General features: G+C 40.6%; 1 protein-coding gene across 1 annotated transcript in view; it reads left to right on the forward strand.

The window, feature by feature from the left end:
- Window positions 1-16388, forward strand: part of Sol1 — a 156793-nt gene that overhangs the window by 109454 nt on the left and 30951 nt on the right. The window contains exons 3-4 of the mRNA XM_065217209.1: window positions 3934-4082; window positions 4174-4245. Coding sequence (XP_065073281.1) covers window positions 3934-4082; window positions 4174-4245 — 221 coding nt within the window. The remainder of the gene's footprint in view (window positions 1-3933; window positions 4083-4173; window positions 4246-16388) is intronic.

Below are 16388 nucleotides of genomic sequence, written 5' to 3' on the forward strand. Positions count from 1 at the left end.
AGTTTGTCGAGTGCTCAAAACCTGCAAGGAAACCCTGAGTGTGGAATCAGTGGACCTACGAAAAAACTGGAACCAGGGATCATCAGCTGCGCAGCAAGTTGTTGAGGTGCGTTAAAGCCAACCCCGGTCTTTCGATCCGAAATGTGGCCAGAAGGTACAATGCCAACTTTCAAACGGTGTGGAACATCCTTGCCAGGGAAGGATACAATTTGTACAAAGCCAGTTAACATCTGAACCGGCACATGAATCAGAATTCCGATGCGAAAAAGCGTGCAAGGCTCTTGTACGACCGTGTTTTGACGAGAAACACAAGGGCTGCACTTTGATCGATGACGAAACATACGTCAAACTCGATTTTAAGCAGCTTCCCGGTCAAAAGTTTTACATCGTGACTGGACGTGGGGATGTGCCGGAAAGATTCAAGTTCGTGTTTGCCGACAAGTTCGCGAAGAAGGCCATGATTTGATAAGCGATTTGCAGTTGTAGCCTGCAAACGGAACTATTCGTCACATCCTCGACGATGACATCGCAAGTTTACATCGAAGAATCCCTGAAAAAGCGTATATAGCCGTTCATCCGCAAGCATAGGGGCAAAGTCATCTTTTGGCCCGATTTGGCCAGCTGTCACTAATCCAAGAAGGTTCTGGACTGGTATGCTGCCAACAAGATCGATTTAGTCGCCAATCTAATGAATCCTCCGAATTGACGGGAATTTCGACCAATCGAAAAATACTGGGCAATTTCAAAGCAGCGACTTTGACGAAGCGGTGGGTAGTTAAGGACATCCAGCAAATGCGAGAAAAATGGAAGAAATGCGTTGATTCCGTGTCCGTTTCCACTGTGCGGGCGCTGATGGGCTCCATCCAGAGGAAGGTTCGAGATTTCGTTCGAACTGGAGAAATGTAACCATCTAATGCTGTTACTTTGAAGTTTTAATCAAAAGTACTTTAAAGCAATAATTAATGGACTTTTTTTAACTTATTGATCACGAATTACAGGTCTTTTTGTGCGCACCTATTTACCTTTAATCAGCCTTTAGCACGGCGTAATGAGAAAATTATGAAACTATGTATCTACCATTTGCTCATAGGCACCAACTTATGGAGTGGGAGTGTGGTGGGCAAGCACTTTTGCACATATCCCCCCACCGCAATAATGTTCAGATTCTCATATAAACTTAGTGGTGCCTAGCAGTGACTACCAAAAGAGTCTGACTAGCTAGCGAAATATCCTCTAATTCTGAGAAATAAGTAACTTCTGGCAGTGACATTTCAGATTGTAGTTTTTTGTCCGAAATCGGCAGTTTTTAAGGTCTCAGAATTGTAATTGTTCTCTTTCTTTCGGAATCCATAATTTGTCTGAAGCACTCGGCTTTTAGGCCAATTATTGCAAAGAGAGGGATTGTATTTAGAAATTGATCAAGTAATCTAGAACTCGAAAAGTTGTAGATCGATGGAGAAGAACGTTAACTTTTAATATTTTTTTATGGTGGAGGGAGAGGGTTTCAGACATAAAAAACTACAAGGGACAGCCCCATGGGGTTTTACGCAATGATGACGTAGGACTACGTGGTCTTATATAATAAATATTATTTGTTAACTGCATCAGGAGCTTGTGTTTGGTGTAGGAATAGGAACTTGAGCGGGGTTCTCTCTGTTTATACTCTATAGTATGACACGCTTGACATAGATGGCCCACAGAGACTCACGAAGAGCTACTGATTCCGATCAATAGCGGTGCAGCTTCTTCCTCCTTCTATGAATGCTCATGTGGGCTGCAGCTCGTTGCCTGCAGGCAGCCTTTCGTTGTGTACCGGAGAACACCACCACTCACCACCTGGTGATTGAAGAAACACCGTTTGGTGAGACAAGCTGGAATTCACCTTTGAAATCTGTGTTAGAAAAATCGCTTTTCGCAGGCAATCGGTGATAATTTTAATTAACATAGCAACAGTTGCACATTCGTGCAATATTTCAATAGTAATTTTTTTTTAAATAATTAAGTCTTAAATTTAGCAGATGCATAGGAATATTTCTGATCGATTGATGATTAAATTATTGAAATTGGTCCAGGGGCAGCTGAGTTATTAACGTTCCAAATCTTTCATAATTTCGTTACATGTTCCATTTTCGATTTTCACAAAGTGTACCCCGATATAGAAATCACAGACGTAGTTCTACGTCAAAAAGTTTTCTAGATTAAGATGATTTTAAATCAGAATGTTGTTGTTTAAATTCTTCACCATATTCCTTTCATAGCAAATAACTACAAATAGATCTGACTTATTTCAAGACAACAAAGCAAATTCGGAAAAAACACAGCAACCACGTCACGTTGGATGCCGGACAGCCACGAAACGCATGACTCTGTTCCTCTGTTTGACCGTAAATAGAAATCGAAAGCGCTCGTAAGCATCCTGCCAAAAAACCGCGCTGTCTTTCGGTCGATGACGCATGACCCAAAGTTCTCTCCCTAAAACAATGAACCACCACCACCACCACCAACACCATTGGTGATGATGATGATAATGATAATGATGATGATGTCAATGATATGATTACTCAACCGTAAAAATATCCACCGCCGTATCGTAGTAGGCTTCGACAAGTCTCTGCAAGTCTGAGGAGCAAAACTCGTCGAAAACCTTCACTTTGCAGCTCAGCCGCTAAGATCCGATAGGAATCACGGCAACCGAGTTGTTTTTGTTGTTGTCAAATGGGTTTGATAATTATAACTATTGCAAAACCCGAGTAAAAATAGCCAAGTCCTTGTTTCATTCTAGCAAAAATGTTTAACGATCGAACCTGAGCGGGTGCGGCAATAAACGTGTGACGAACAAATTCAATTTGAAGGAAGGCTCACAATAAACAAACGGCTTATTTTTAGAGCTTGATAAGCCGCGTTTCTGTCGGAGTGGTTTCTGTGGGAAAATCAATCAAACCCGAGCTTGGGATACACGCGTTTTTGTGATGTGGATTTCACTGAAGGTGGATCGGTTGAAGGGACCTTGAGAAACGAGATTAATTTCAGCAACAAAAAGAAAATTTTACGCACTTACACAACAGTAGGATTGACTTTTGACGGGATCATCATTCGAAAGAATGGTCATGAAAGAGACTTTTTTCTAAAGGATTGACTGATGTGTTTGTGTGAATTGGATGTTGAAGCAACTATGAGTATTTTTGCAAGTAAAATACAACACAACAAAGATCAAAAAACCTTGTCAAGTATTTCATATTTCGGAAGTTGAGTGACCAGTTCAAGACTGTCAGTTTAAAATGTTTGAAGGTTGGGATTTTGAAACGAAAATATTTTCCGCGTGACGCGGGTAACTGTGACATTTGACTTCCAAATAGGACATTTCCATCTCCGTCTCAGCAACTCTAGAACCGTAAATAGAATACTTTCCACCGAACAGTTCTCCACTTTCCCTTTTCCCATCCGCTGTTTGTAAACAATGACAGACTGTAATACAAACTCAACACAAAGTTTGCGCTATTTTAATTAGTCACATTGTCGGCTACTCATAGCAGCTTGCTACGTCTCTCGGTCGTCTCCTGTTTGCCAAAGCCAACTATGTATGCCGCCATCACGAAAAGTGCAAAGCCAACTAAGCTCGCACAAGATGGCAATCAGTGGCAGCAGAAGACCACCGAAATTGAAAATGGTTTTCTACCCCACACTTTAATTAAATTATCTAATCTTTGCAAAGTTTCTACCCATAAACCGCTCAGCTTTCCACAGAATCCTTTCCGTTGCTTCAACTATTTAGTTGAAAACTTGTATCCAAGAAAAGCCATTGCAAAGGGAATTATCTCTTATTCAAGGGATTAGCCCGAGATTCCCCAAAAAGTCCGAAAACTTGCCTTTAAGGGAACCACAAAAATCCCTCCGGTCTGATCGTATGTTTCCCGTTCGTCCTTTCCGTTTCAGGTCCATCCCATTGCACTCGGACTGTGTACGGATCTGGCCGCATACGAAACGGCAGCATTGCACCGTCCAACTCGAAGCACTCGGGATTCTTCCCGTCGGCCATCTGCTACCAGTACGAGTTTATTGGCGAAGGAGCCGAGCGAATCCAGGTAGGTAAAAGCATCACGAATGAAAAGACCATTTTTTTTCTCCCTTCACTAATCTGCCATTTTTTCCTCTCTCGCTGCTGTCATGTTCCAGATTGTTTTCTCCGAGTTTCGACTACCCTCCAAGCTGGAACCGAACGAATGCGGTGAGACGGACATTCTGATGGTAATTAGCTGATTGAACTTTGTCCTTCTGGGGTGGGGGGGATCATCTGAATAAAGATGTACTTAACCTAGAAAAGAGAGGGTGCGGGTGAGGTTAATCCTGAGGTGATCCTTGCTGTAACTAATACCATGCCTCCGGTCGGTTACAAAGTTTGAGCTTTCATTTAAAACTTTTCTCATCCTGAGGGGTGCATAGCAACCGACGCCTCCTGAGTGTAATCCGAAGCATTTCCATAATTTAATATAGCAAAAAAAAATCAACCACGAAAACGAAATCACTCGAGAAAGTAGATCCTCATTCACTTCACGTTCCTGTCCGATAGCTGCACATTTCCAACATTTAACCCTCTTCAAGTATTTTAACCAGCAAACGGGAGAAGTCGTTCCAAAAACGTGACTTTTGAGTTTCGCTCGTCGAATCGTAGGAAAAAAAAAGCAAGCAGCAAAAGTAAACATTTGCTCAACACTTTTATTAATCGCGGAGGCTGCAAGCACTGCTCTCTCAACTCAATTCGGTTTCGACACCAGTTCAAGTGGTTTGCAGTTAAAGTTGAAAGAAGTGGCTCAATTTTCAACTCTCCCGAAACGAATCCATTTTACTTTTTGCGCACTTTTTTTTTTCGTTAAGACCTAGGTTTGCCTGAATGCCCGGGCGGGTGGGAAAAGTTTTTCACTTATTCCAAAGTTGTCCGAATGGAACCGACGATATGGGGGGAGGGTTTGAGTAACACCTTATCGTTTTGGGGGTAGCACGTGGCGAATGGCTTTCGCTTGCACAGAGCGATGTGTGGTGGTGCTGGTGTATAGATTTCAAACAGAAAAGTTTATCCGTTCAATTGAGTTGCCCGAAATGTTGTTTGGCAGAAATGATGAATGGCTGACGGGTGGTCTTTGAAGGTTTCTTGGATCTGCTAGGGATTCTGTGTTGGTCAAAGGGTAGTACTTGTGAGTGTGTGACATGGGTGAGATTTTTCTTGGTTGCCTTTGCATGGGACCTTCAATTTACTACATTTGAGGCTACGGTTTACACTGTTTACAGGTCAATGTGCACACATAATCCTATGAGTGTGCAGTTCCACGCCAAATGACGAATCGATTTGATGAGACCTTCTACACATTTCAAAGCGCAGCTTTTTAAATTGTATGAATTTGTGAAACTGTCTGAGAAATTTTGATTAAGTTGAGAACCAAACGTTTTCTATGTTAAAGTCTTTGATAAAAAAGAAACTCTGATAAGAACAAATTTCATGTGGTCAAAATTTAATTGGAAATTGTATGGCCAAGCAATTTATCAGAAGAAGTCGAATAAAATATGTTGATGAATTCCAAAACAAGCTTGTAATGATTTACGATTAAATTTAGATGGAGCCGATGTAGCCGAAAGAGCTTCCTAATTTTGAGCAAGTGCTAAATCAAATCATAAGTTCATAATATTGTAATGAGTCATTTGCCGTATGTGTGATAATGTTTGCACCATCGTAGAAATAAGGTTCCCGTTTCACCTGTGCATATAATGACTTGGTTTTCTTTGCATGCACGTAACCGAGCTACAGTAGTAGGCTGTGTATAAAAGAAAATGATTTACTTAGTTTGACAGTTGCACCATGACGAAGTGGCAGCGTATTCGTGATTTGTCCCACGCGCAAATGTCGCAAAAAGACATTTTAATCGCCGTGGGAGTGTCCCGGTGGACCGTCAAAAGGGTTTTAGACGGAGAAAAGAAAGGACAACTATCCGCGAAGGTGGCCACAGGTCGTCCAAGGTCAGCCCGAGTTCCGAGGGTTATCGCTGCTATCAAAAGAAAGATTCGGGTTAATCCAGTGCGTTCAATAAGGAAAATGGCAAAGGAACACGGGATCAGTGACTTTACGGCACGGAAGATCGTAAAGGAAGATTGCGGGGCGAAGTCGAGGGCACGGAAAAAAAACTCACATGATTACCAACCGCATCCGGGAGCTACGAGTCGAACGATGCAAGAAAATCTTGAACTTCCTTAAGCGAAAAAATCCGGTAATCCTGTTCACCGACGAGAGCATGTTTACCGTCGATCCCGTATCAAATTCCAGAACCGACCGGTATATTAGTTCTCTTCCGGTAAAAGACGTGACCGACGAGCACAAGAACGTGTATCTGACCATGCATCCTGCTAGTGTTATGGTGTTTGGATTGGTGGCTTCCGATGGCAAAAAAAAAGACCCGGTGTTCATTCCAGAAGGCGAAAAGGTCAAAACGGAGGTCTACATCGGGATTTTAAGTAAGTATGTTCTTCCGTGGATCAAAGAACAGTACGGTCCGAAGTCAAATGTTGTATTTCACCTCGAACCGCACTCAGAAGTGGTTACAGGAACATCTTCCGTTCTGGGCGAAGGATATGTGGCCGCCATCTAGCCTCGATCTGAATCCGCTGGATTACTCAATATGGCGCGTCATGAAGGCCTGTTCTAAACGCCACCCGAGTAGAGCAAGCCTCAGACAAACATTGACCCGTACCTGGAGAGAAATGGATCCAGACTACATTATTAGAACCTGCCGTGCATTCCGGAAGCGTGTGGAATTGCGTGTGTAATTGCAGCAAGTGGAAACTCGATCTATGATTAACATAGTTTAAGACTCTGAGAAACATCCCCCATGTCGCTGATATCGTTGCGCTTTTAGAAGTTTTATCAGCTAAGAACCCACTATGATCTTTTTTTAGTTTTTTTTATAATGAACGCACTAAGTGTCTGGATCCCACGAATTTAAAGACCTTGAACATAGATACATTATCAAGATATCTGAGTTAGAAAATTATGAAAATTCTTGAATTAGGATTTTTTTTTAAACTTCTGACTGGGTAACGGATGAAGAATAATTATGGAGATCTCTTACCATGAAAATTTAGATATTTGTATGGAAAAATGGAGATCCTAGACAAATATTTTATCAAGATTTTAAAATAAAAAATAGACATCTCCGACACACATTTTTTAAATAAATTCCTTGAATTCAAACGTTAATACACGTCCATGAAGTCTCATGATTTACTAACACAAAATTACAAGATTTTAGAAATAGTAAATTCAAAAAAATGTCAAACGTGAATATTAAAAAAAAAAATCATCAATGGATCTCAAAATTGTTGTATGTTTATTTATTTATTTATTTATTGTAATTCATCTGACAGTAGTTGTCTTAATGAATAGAACTTAGATAATACACAAAAAAGCAACAGATAAACAGATTACAAAAATAATCACAATCTTCTCTATCGGTTTCGGAATTGGTTCGATGTTTCTCCGAATTCAAATGCTTCTTCCACAGTGGAGAATGCCCGAATCATCGCAAACATTGGCTCATGGTATCCATATGTAGTCCGATGGAATCTTGGTTGTAGTAAGAATGATTGCCGCAACATCCTTTGAGGAACACGGAAGTTTAATTGTGAAAGCAGTTGAGGGCAGTCCACATCGCCATTTAAAAGTTTCGCTACAAATAATGCTTGTTGCATTTTTCTTCTGTGTTCTAATGTGTCCAGGTCTGCATAAGGTGATAAATCCATTGGATTGCGCCACGGCAGGCTGCCAACCTCCAAAATCTTTTCTGAACGTGTTCTATTCGGAGATTCCACACTAGCTCATATGGAGCCCAGACCACAGATGCATTCTCAAGTATGGGCCGAACTAAAGAGCAATATAGTGCCTTCAAGCAGTGAGGGTCTTTGAAATCTCGTGCAATATTCGAAATAAATCCCAGTTGACGATTCGCCTTAGAGATGAGATGATCGAGGAATAGTGAAGATTAAAGGTCAACTTTTGGACACCAAGATCAGTCATAACTTCTACTCTGCGAAGCGTTACATTGTCTATGCAGTAGTCGTAAAGGATTGAACTCTTAGAGTGGTGAAACGTCATCACTGTACACTTCCGAATCGGAACGCTGATGATGAGCTTATTACGACGGCAGCAATCCACAAACAAATATAGCAGAGCTTGAAGACGATGACAATCCTCAATCGAGTGAACTATGACGTATAGCTTAAGATCATCTGCATAAACGAGCTTGCACTTAACTCCCAACAAAGCTGCTACATCGTTGAAGAATAACGTAAACAAAAGTGGACCCAGGTTACTTTCCTGAGGTACTTCAGAGGTGCTGGTAAACGTAGAAGAGACAAGATCCTAGTCGTACTCGAAGAGTTCGTCCAACCAAGGAAACATATACGACTGCTTCCACAATGTTGGGAATTTTCCTTGATGCATTAAATATGGCTGGCTCCAAAGGCAGCTCAGCAACAGCAGAACCCCACTGCCGGAATTCCATCTGGACCAGGAGAGAGTGAGGTTTTCAGTCTCCTTGCTGCTGAAAGTACCATATCCCGAGTTACTTCGAATGTGCTCAGTTCTACTAAGTCACTAGGCATATCAGAGACAGCAGATTCAGCTTCAACGTCACTTGTCATATTTTTATCGAAGACAAATGCAAATTGTTTAGCAAACATCTCACACGCTTCGCTAAGAGAAGTGAACTCTTTCCCATCGAGTAGCATGTTGGACGGTATACTCGAATCTTTCCTTTTGCTGATAACAAAGCTCCACTGGACTCTGAGGACGTGTGATTTGTACAAGGCACTGTTAAGTTTAATGTAAGCCATACTGGCACGCTTCGTGTCAGCTATTCTGTGACGACGCAGTTTTCTCTGGACTGCGTTACGCTCACGCTTCAGCACTCTAAGCTGATGAGTACTCCAAGCTGGGGAAATTGGTCGTCTTTTGAGAGGAACATTTGATTCCAACCAATGTTGAATAATGCTACAGAAACGCACAGTCATTTCATCAACATCAATGCATTCAAACACATCGGCCCAGTCTTGATCAAAAAGATACTGCAGTAATGAGACATAATCAATTTTCTTGAAGTCTAGAAGCCCTGCTCTATCCACGCTGCAAGCTGGGTGAGATGGCCAGTCAAGTGGATCAGGTAGCGACAGAATTAAGGAAGGATGGTGAGTATCAATAGGTAATAGCGGCACAGCGGGTTCGTCGATATCGAAATCATTTTCACCGTTGCAGAATACCAAATCCAGCGTGCGGCCAAGTTCATTCTGGACTGTATTGTGTTGACTGAGATTAACGAAATCCATTCCATCAACGAGAGCAGTCAGTGAAGATGTTTCGGTGAGGTAGACCCTGTTGTCATCGATTCGCCACTGAAGACGAGGCATCTTATCATCACAAGATGCCTTGTCGCACAACTCTTTGACTGAGGCAATATGCGCTTCCATAAATTCGACGTCGCGACTTCCGTCGGGTGGGATGTACTCAGCGCATAAATATAGTCTATAGCCATGTAAGTCCAGTGATCGACAGACTTGTTCCTGTCTAGTACCGTGTCTGAACGGACACACAACGAACGAATCAGGAGCGCAACTGGTGATGACACACACATACATGCCTTGAGTTGCGGGTTGGAAGATCCCTTCTCCAAGCCCACACACAGGTCCAGGACGACTGCAGGACGATGACTGGATTAACTCGACTGTGGCGGGAGAAGAAGTTTCGTTAGGTTTGCCTTAAAATGCCTAGGGTAAGTGTACCTACGGCCTTACTGAAATTTAAAATAGTTTTTTTTTCATGTTATTATTGGCGTAAAAATATGGCAAACTCAGAGTTTACACATTTTACCGTAATAAGTTATAAAAAATTGTGAAATATTAGATTGGGCCAATAAGAGGACCTGTGACGCAGCAAATAAGGAGAAGCAAATGCAATAGAAAATTTCAAGTGACAGTGCAATTCAGGCATGCTGCCGGTGATTTGTGGACTCAGTATTGTATCACCTTATAATCGCCACGGTGTCTCTGGTAGAACAACATTAATAAAAAAAAATCAGTATCGCTAAAACACTCACCAAACGAAAGCTTATGCTCTCCCCTTTCAAATGAGACTAACCTCGAAATGTTCTATCGGGGGGTCTAGAATTTTTTTTTTTGTATGAATTACGGTTGAAAATTATCAAAAATCATCCTTTTCAAAGGATGGTTTGAAAAAAATCAGTGGAACTTATGATTTGGATACAATTTGATCGTAGCAGGTCATGACTCTAAAATCCTATCTGTCAAATGCATTCTGCGCACGTGGTATTGTGAACCAACTGGTATTTGTTTCTTGTGAAAAAGTGAACTTTTGTTGTTTTGTGTCATCGTTTTGATTTGCTGAAAAAAGGTATGGCTCTATCTAATTAAAAAATATTCAAACGTTTGTCTATATACACATTTAATTCTAACAGCAAAACTTAAACATGAAACCGAAAAGTCACGAAGAAAATCGTTTGGTGGTGTGCATACTGTGCTTGAAGAAGCTGCATCTTCAACCACTATCAACAAAGGTGGTTGATATTATCGAACAACACTTTCTTCACGATGTTAGATCGATAGGTTGGTATTATCCTACAAAAATTTGTCGAGCATGTTCGTTTACAGTTTATTCGAATAGTAAGCAGAATAATTCTGATAATACCACGCTGTACAAGTATAAGTACAATTTAAAACTTGCCACTCGAAGCGCTGATATTTGCGCATGCGAGATATGCATTGCTGCAAGAGTGACAATTTCACCTAAATCCAAGGGGAAACATGGCAGACCCAGCTCCATATTGCTATTCGGAAATGGCAAAAGGTAAACGACATACATGTACGAAGACTGTAGCGAAGCGCAATTTGCTCGGGATTGTCCAGAACGCTCAAGATGCTGGAGACCCTGTCGTTGCAAAGCATAAATATGAGGGACAAACCCACGGATGGAGATGGTCAGGTAAAGCTCTCTAATCTACACGGACTACCATCCAGCTGGAAATCCACTACTACTGGTATTCAGGTGAAAAGGAAACCACATCTGTCCGCTGACGATTTGTTTTTGATAAAAAAAGACTTGCGATTTGAGCGCCAGACGGACATTACAACTGAGCACCTGTCTAAGGGGCTTAGACATCGAAATCGCCCCCAACGTCTCTTCCAAAATAACAATCCTAAACCAATCACTCCAGCGTTTTTTCGAGGTAGCTGAATTACCATTCTATTTGAACGATAGTGAAGAAATGGTTTTGAAGCCAGTGGTCTATTGTAACGACGTGCAAGGATTGGTAGAGCATGTTATATCCAAAAGAGGCGTTGATTTGACAAGCTCGTTCTGTAAAATCGGTGTTGACGGAGGGGGTGGTTCTTTTAAAGTGACTCTGTCCATTATCGAAAGATCTCAAACCACAAACTCCAAGTTGAATGAAACACGAGGCCATTGCAAGGATACTGGTATAAAAATGCTATTACTGTTAGCAGTTGCTCCTGGAGTCCCCGAGAAATATGCTAATATCGCAAATATATGGTGTACACTCTTGCACCTGAACAATTTCAAGTGCTTTGTTGCCGGGGATTTGAAGATTGTCAACCTCCTTAGTGGAATAATGGGACACAGCTCGACATTTCCTTGTCCTTATTGCACCGCACCGAAGAATAATCTTTGCAATACAGCTGCACAGCCTCGAACTCTCGGACATATTCGTGAGATGTCAGCGGCATGGAAAAGCCAGGGGTCCGCAAATAAACTAGCGAGAAACTTTTTCAATTGTATTGATGAGCCATTGCTGTGCGGATCATCTGACGACCAAATCATAACCCTCTGTCCACCGCCCTCCTTACACATTACGCTTGGAATTATAAATGCAATCTACAAGAAGGTGGAATCCATTGATTCAGACACTGCTATGGATTGGGCAAGTATCAGTAGCTGCCAACGTCACAGCAAATACGGATTCACCGGACGGAATTGCCACAAACTGCTGCAAAATCGACATGTTTTGCAATCTGATGAAACCTTGAAGTTGCTAAGAACTGCAAGTAATCTTATCGTTATTTCAATTATCGTTTTATAATGCTAATTATATTGCAGGTACTCGATCAATTTGATCTTGTCTACAAGGGTTGTTTTCAAGAAAATCTATGTGAAGATTACGTAGAAAAGGTTGAGAACTTTTCTAGGACGTGGATTGCAGCCAGCTTACCCAATAGCTCCAAATTCCATATTTTGCGATACCATGTCCCAGAATTTTGTAAAATCACTGGAAGTGGTTTGAGCAAATATGGGGAGCAAGCCAGTGAAACTGTACATTTCGATTTTCAAATTGTTTGGAATCGTGTCAAGGCCCCAGAAACCTCTGAAGTATATGATCGGCAGTTTCTTCGTGCTGTAGTGATGTACAATAGTGGACATTTGTAAACTGTTAATTATTTTTAGTTATACACTGAAACCTCCATTTACGAACCAAAACGGGGGTTCGTAAATCGAATTAGTGCGTAAAAAAAAACCTCGTTATTTGGGATTTACTTCGTAAAAAGAAAACTCGTTATTTGGGATTTACTTCGTAAAAAGAGGTTTTTCAAAAATATTGTCAAATACCCCACAATATGGGTATTTTTGGAATCGGAGTGACGTGTAGGGACCGGAAATCGATGTCTGTCGCCATTTTGAAATCCAAGATGGCGGCTTCCGGTTACAGAAAAACTTGGATATTCTGCCAGATACCCCACAATATGGGTATTTTTGGAATCGGAGTGACGTGTAGAGACTGGAAATCAATGTCTGAAGCCATTTTAAAATCCAAGATGGCGGCTTCCGGTTACAGAAAAACTTGGACATTCTGCCAGATACCCCACAATATGGGTATTTTTGGAATCGGAGTGACGTGTAGAGACTGGAAATCAATGTCTGACGCCATTTTGAAATCCAAGATGGTGGCTTCCGGTTACATAAAAACAGAAAAATAATGTTAAATAACCCCACAATATGGGTATTTTTGGAATCAGGGTGACGTGTAGAGACCGGAAATCGTTGTCTGACGCCATTTTGAAATCCAAGATGGCGGCTTCCGGTTACTGAAAACCTTGGAAATTCTGCCAAATACCCCGCAATATGGGTATTTTTGGAATCGGAGTGACGTGTAGGAACCGGAAATCGATGTCTGTCGCCATTTTAAAATCCAAGATGGCGGCTTCCGGTTACAGAAAAACTTGGACATTCTGCCAGATACCCCACAATATGGGTATTTTTGGAATCGGAGTGACGTGTAGAGACCGGAAATCAATGTCTGACGCCATTTTGAAATCCAAGATGGCGGCTTCCGGTTACATAAAAACAGAAAAATAATGTTAAATAACCCCACAATATGGGTATTTTTGGAATCGGAGTGAAGTGTAGAGACCGGAAATCAATATCTGACGCCATTTTGAAATCCGAGATGGCGGCTTCCGGTAAAAGAAAAGCTTGGAAATTCTGTCATATGCCCCACAATATGTGTTTTTTTTAATTGGAGTGACGTGTAAGCAGTGATGGAAAAGTTCGCAAAAAATCACTATGACTCGCAAACTTTTCCCCATCTTTTCAAAATGGCGTCAGATATTGATTTCCGGTCTCTACACGTCACCCTGATTCCAAAATACCCATATTGTGGGGTATATGATAGAATTTCCAAGTTTTTATGTTACCGGAAGCCGCCATCTTGGAATTCAAAATGGCGTCAGACATCGATTTCCGGTCCCTACACATCACTCCGATTCCAAAAATACCCATATTGTGAGGTATTTGACTGAATTTCCAAGTTATTATTATACCGGAAGCCGCCATCTTGGATTTCAAAATGGCGTCAGACATTGATTTCCGGTCCCTACACATCACTCCGATTCCAGAAATACCCATATTGAGTAGACCTGTGCGCCGATCAAAAAAATTTCGGCGGCGGCGTGATATGTTATTTTCTGCCGGCGGCGGCGGCGTGGCGGCGTCACGCCGTTTGCTTTCGGTGGCGGCGGCGTGGCGGCGTGGGTCGGCGTGAGTTTATTTTTAATGATTTAGAAGAAAAAAAAACTTTTCAAGCCAATCGCACATGTACAAAAAAATTTCAGATTACTCAAAATCGTTAAAACGTAGGTCACTCATAGTGTGAATAAATTTTGCGACACTTTCCCGCGGAAAACTTCTTGAATATGGGGAAAATTTAAGAAAATTGTACACAGATTAGAAGTTCACTAGTGGAAAGACTAAAACCATATTCAGTTTTCCTCATATCCGAGAAGTTTTCCTCTGAAAAGCGTCGGAAAATTGACTCATTCTATGAGTGACCTACGTTTTCGCAAATTTGAGTAACCGGTACTCAAATATGAGTAACTCTTATTTAATTTCGAGTCGTTCTCAATTTTGAGACATTCTCAACGTATGTCAAGTGCTTATTAAAATTGCAGGGGGTGGAGTCGTATGGCAAAGTGTTACAACCCTTTTATTAAGTATAAGAAAAAGTAGAGGTGGATAGTATACTCAGGTCTTTTTTTACACGGGGGATACGCACCGTGTAAAGAAAAACCTACGAGATTTGGATTTTTCACATGCTTAAATGTTTTTAAAAAATCGGATTTTGATGCTATTTGTAATTATAGCATGCTATGATCCATACAGGCATATTTTAAAAATTTCTGTATTTACACCAAAAATTGTGTTTTTTTTTTAAGTATGCCATTCGATTACCTATAGCTTGAAACGGATAATGTGATTGAAATAAAGTCGATAGGTTGTATCGTTGTAGAGAAATCGTTAAAAACATACCGTGTAAATCGCGAAAAACCGTGTAAAAATAACCGCGTAAAAAAAAACCGTGCAAAAAAAGACTTCAGTGTATTAAAAAGCAATCTGTTGTATTACGTAACAATTTAATGGACCCTAGGATTTTTTTTTCATTTATTGAGCATTACACGTTATTAATATGTTGGTATCGATAAATGATGTGCTTTTATTACTCTGATACATATTTGAATGTATGCGCATTATAGTCATAACACTTTTTGTTTATGTATTTGAAGATGATGTCTTTCGGATATACGTAGAATTCCGCACAACTTGGCCTGTAAGAGATTGAAAAAAAGGTCAAATTTCAGCGTGTATTTTATAATATAGATACTATAGATTCCATAGATAAGCGGAGGCAAAGTATAATGTAGCCAAACGAACTGTCCGTTAGTGTAGCCAAACGAGAATGACGTCATCATGGTGTTGTTTGAGGGAGAAGTATTGTTATATTATGAGCACATAACGCTTTCCACACTCCACATTCAATTTATTTCGCGGACAGCGGAAGAATGAAAGATAAAGCAAACCATTCCTCGGTTCATTGTTGCAAAGATTTGCTTTGCACTTCATTTTGAACTTTTGCGCACGAAACAAAACAAAACTGCACAACAAAGAGCTCTATGATGACATGAACTTTTTTTTACGGATGCCAGTAAGATCATTTATTTTTCATGGTTGCCAAAACAACTTTTTGTGCCTCCACTTATCTATGGAATCTATAGTATCTATAGTTGATAATAGTTCCTTATTCACCTTTATGTAAATCCGTTCCTCGTCAGTAAGCCAGTGTCTATTGCAAAACTCTATTTTGGCAAATGCTGTAATTGTCATGAATTAAGATTGTCGATTGCGGATTTCGGAATTTACGCGATTTTTTACGCGGATTTCAGAATTTACGCGGTTACTTTCGATTCAGTTGCTCCTTCATCCCCAGCTTCATATGTGTGATGATAAGCAAGTCCTCATTTTTTTCACTGATACAAGCTTCAATCTCAGATCGCAAGAGCATGGCAATGTAAACTGTTACATTATTTTCAACAGCCAACAGGGTTACTATAATCTTTTGACCAAAACGAAATTTTACTACAATATTTTCACCACCACCATGTCACCATGTCTCAAAAACAGACTAGAATAAAATCACATTGGAACAAAAATTAAACTTTTCACACTAGATGTTCGCTACGTGATCGACTTTTAACTGGCACGTTTTTAACTTGTCCGCTAATTGAGTCAATTTTTCAATTAAAGTACATTTTCTGCCAAAATGATGCAATTTCAAAATGTCAAGATTAATTGGAAGAACACTGATGCTTTTTAAATGCATTGACATTAGTGAATTCCGTTCCCTAGGTGAAAATCTAACATTATTTTCTCAGCTATCGTCTAGTGTATCAGTAAACAAACATCTGATCTTCAATGCACTGGTAGGATATTGATTTTCAAACCCTATATGGTCACCAGTCAGTCAGATGGAACACGACTTTAAAAAAAAAACTCA

This window comes from Ochlerotatus camptorhynchus, unplaced genomic scaffold (genome assembly GCF_037179485.1).
Source record: "Ochlerotatus camptorhynchus isolate MF236.1 unplaced genomic scaffold, CSIRO-AGI_Acam_v1.1 ptg000070l, whole genome shotgun sequence".
Taxonomy (NCBI): domain Eukaryota; kingdom Metazoa; phylum Arthropoda; class Insecta; order Diptera; family Culicidae; genus Ochlerotatus; species Ochlerotatus camptorhynchus.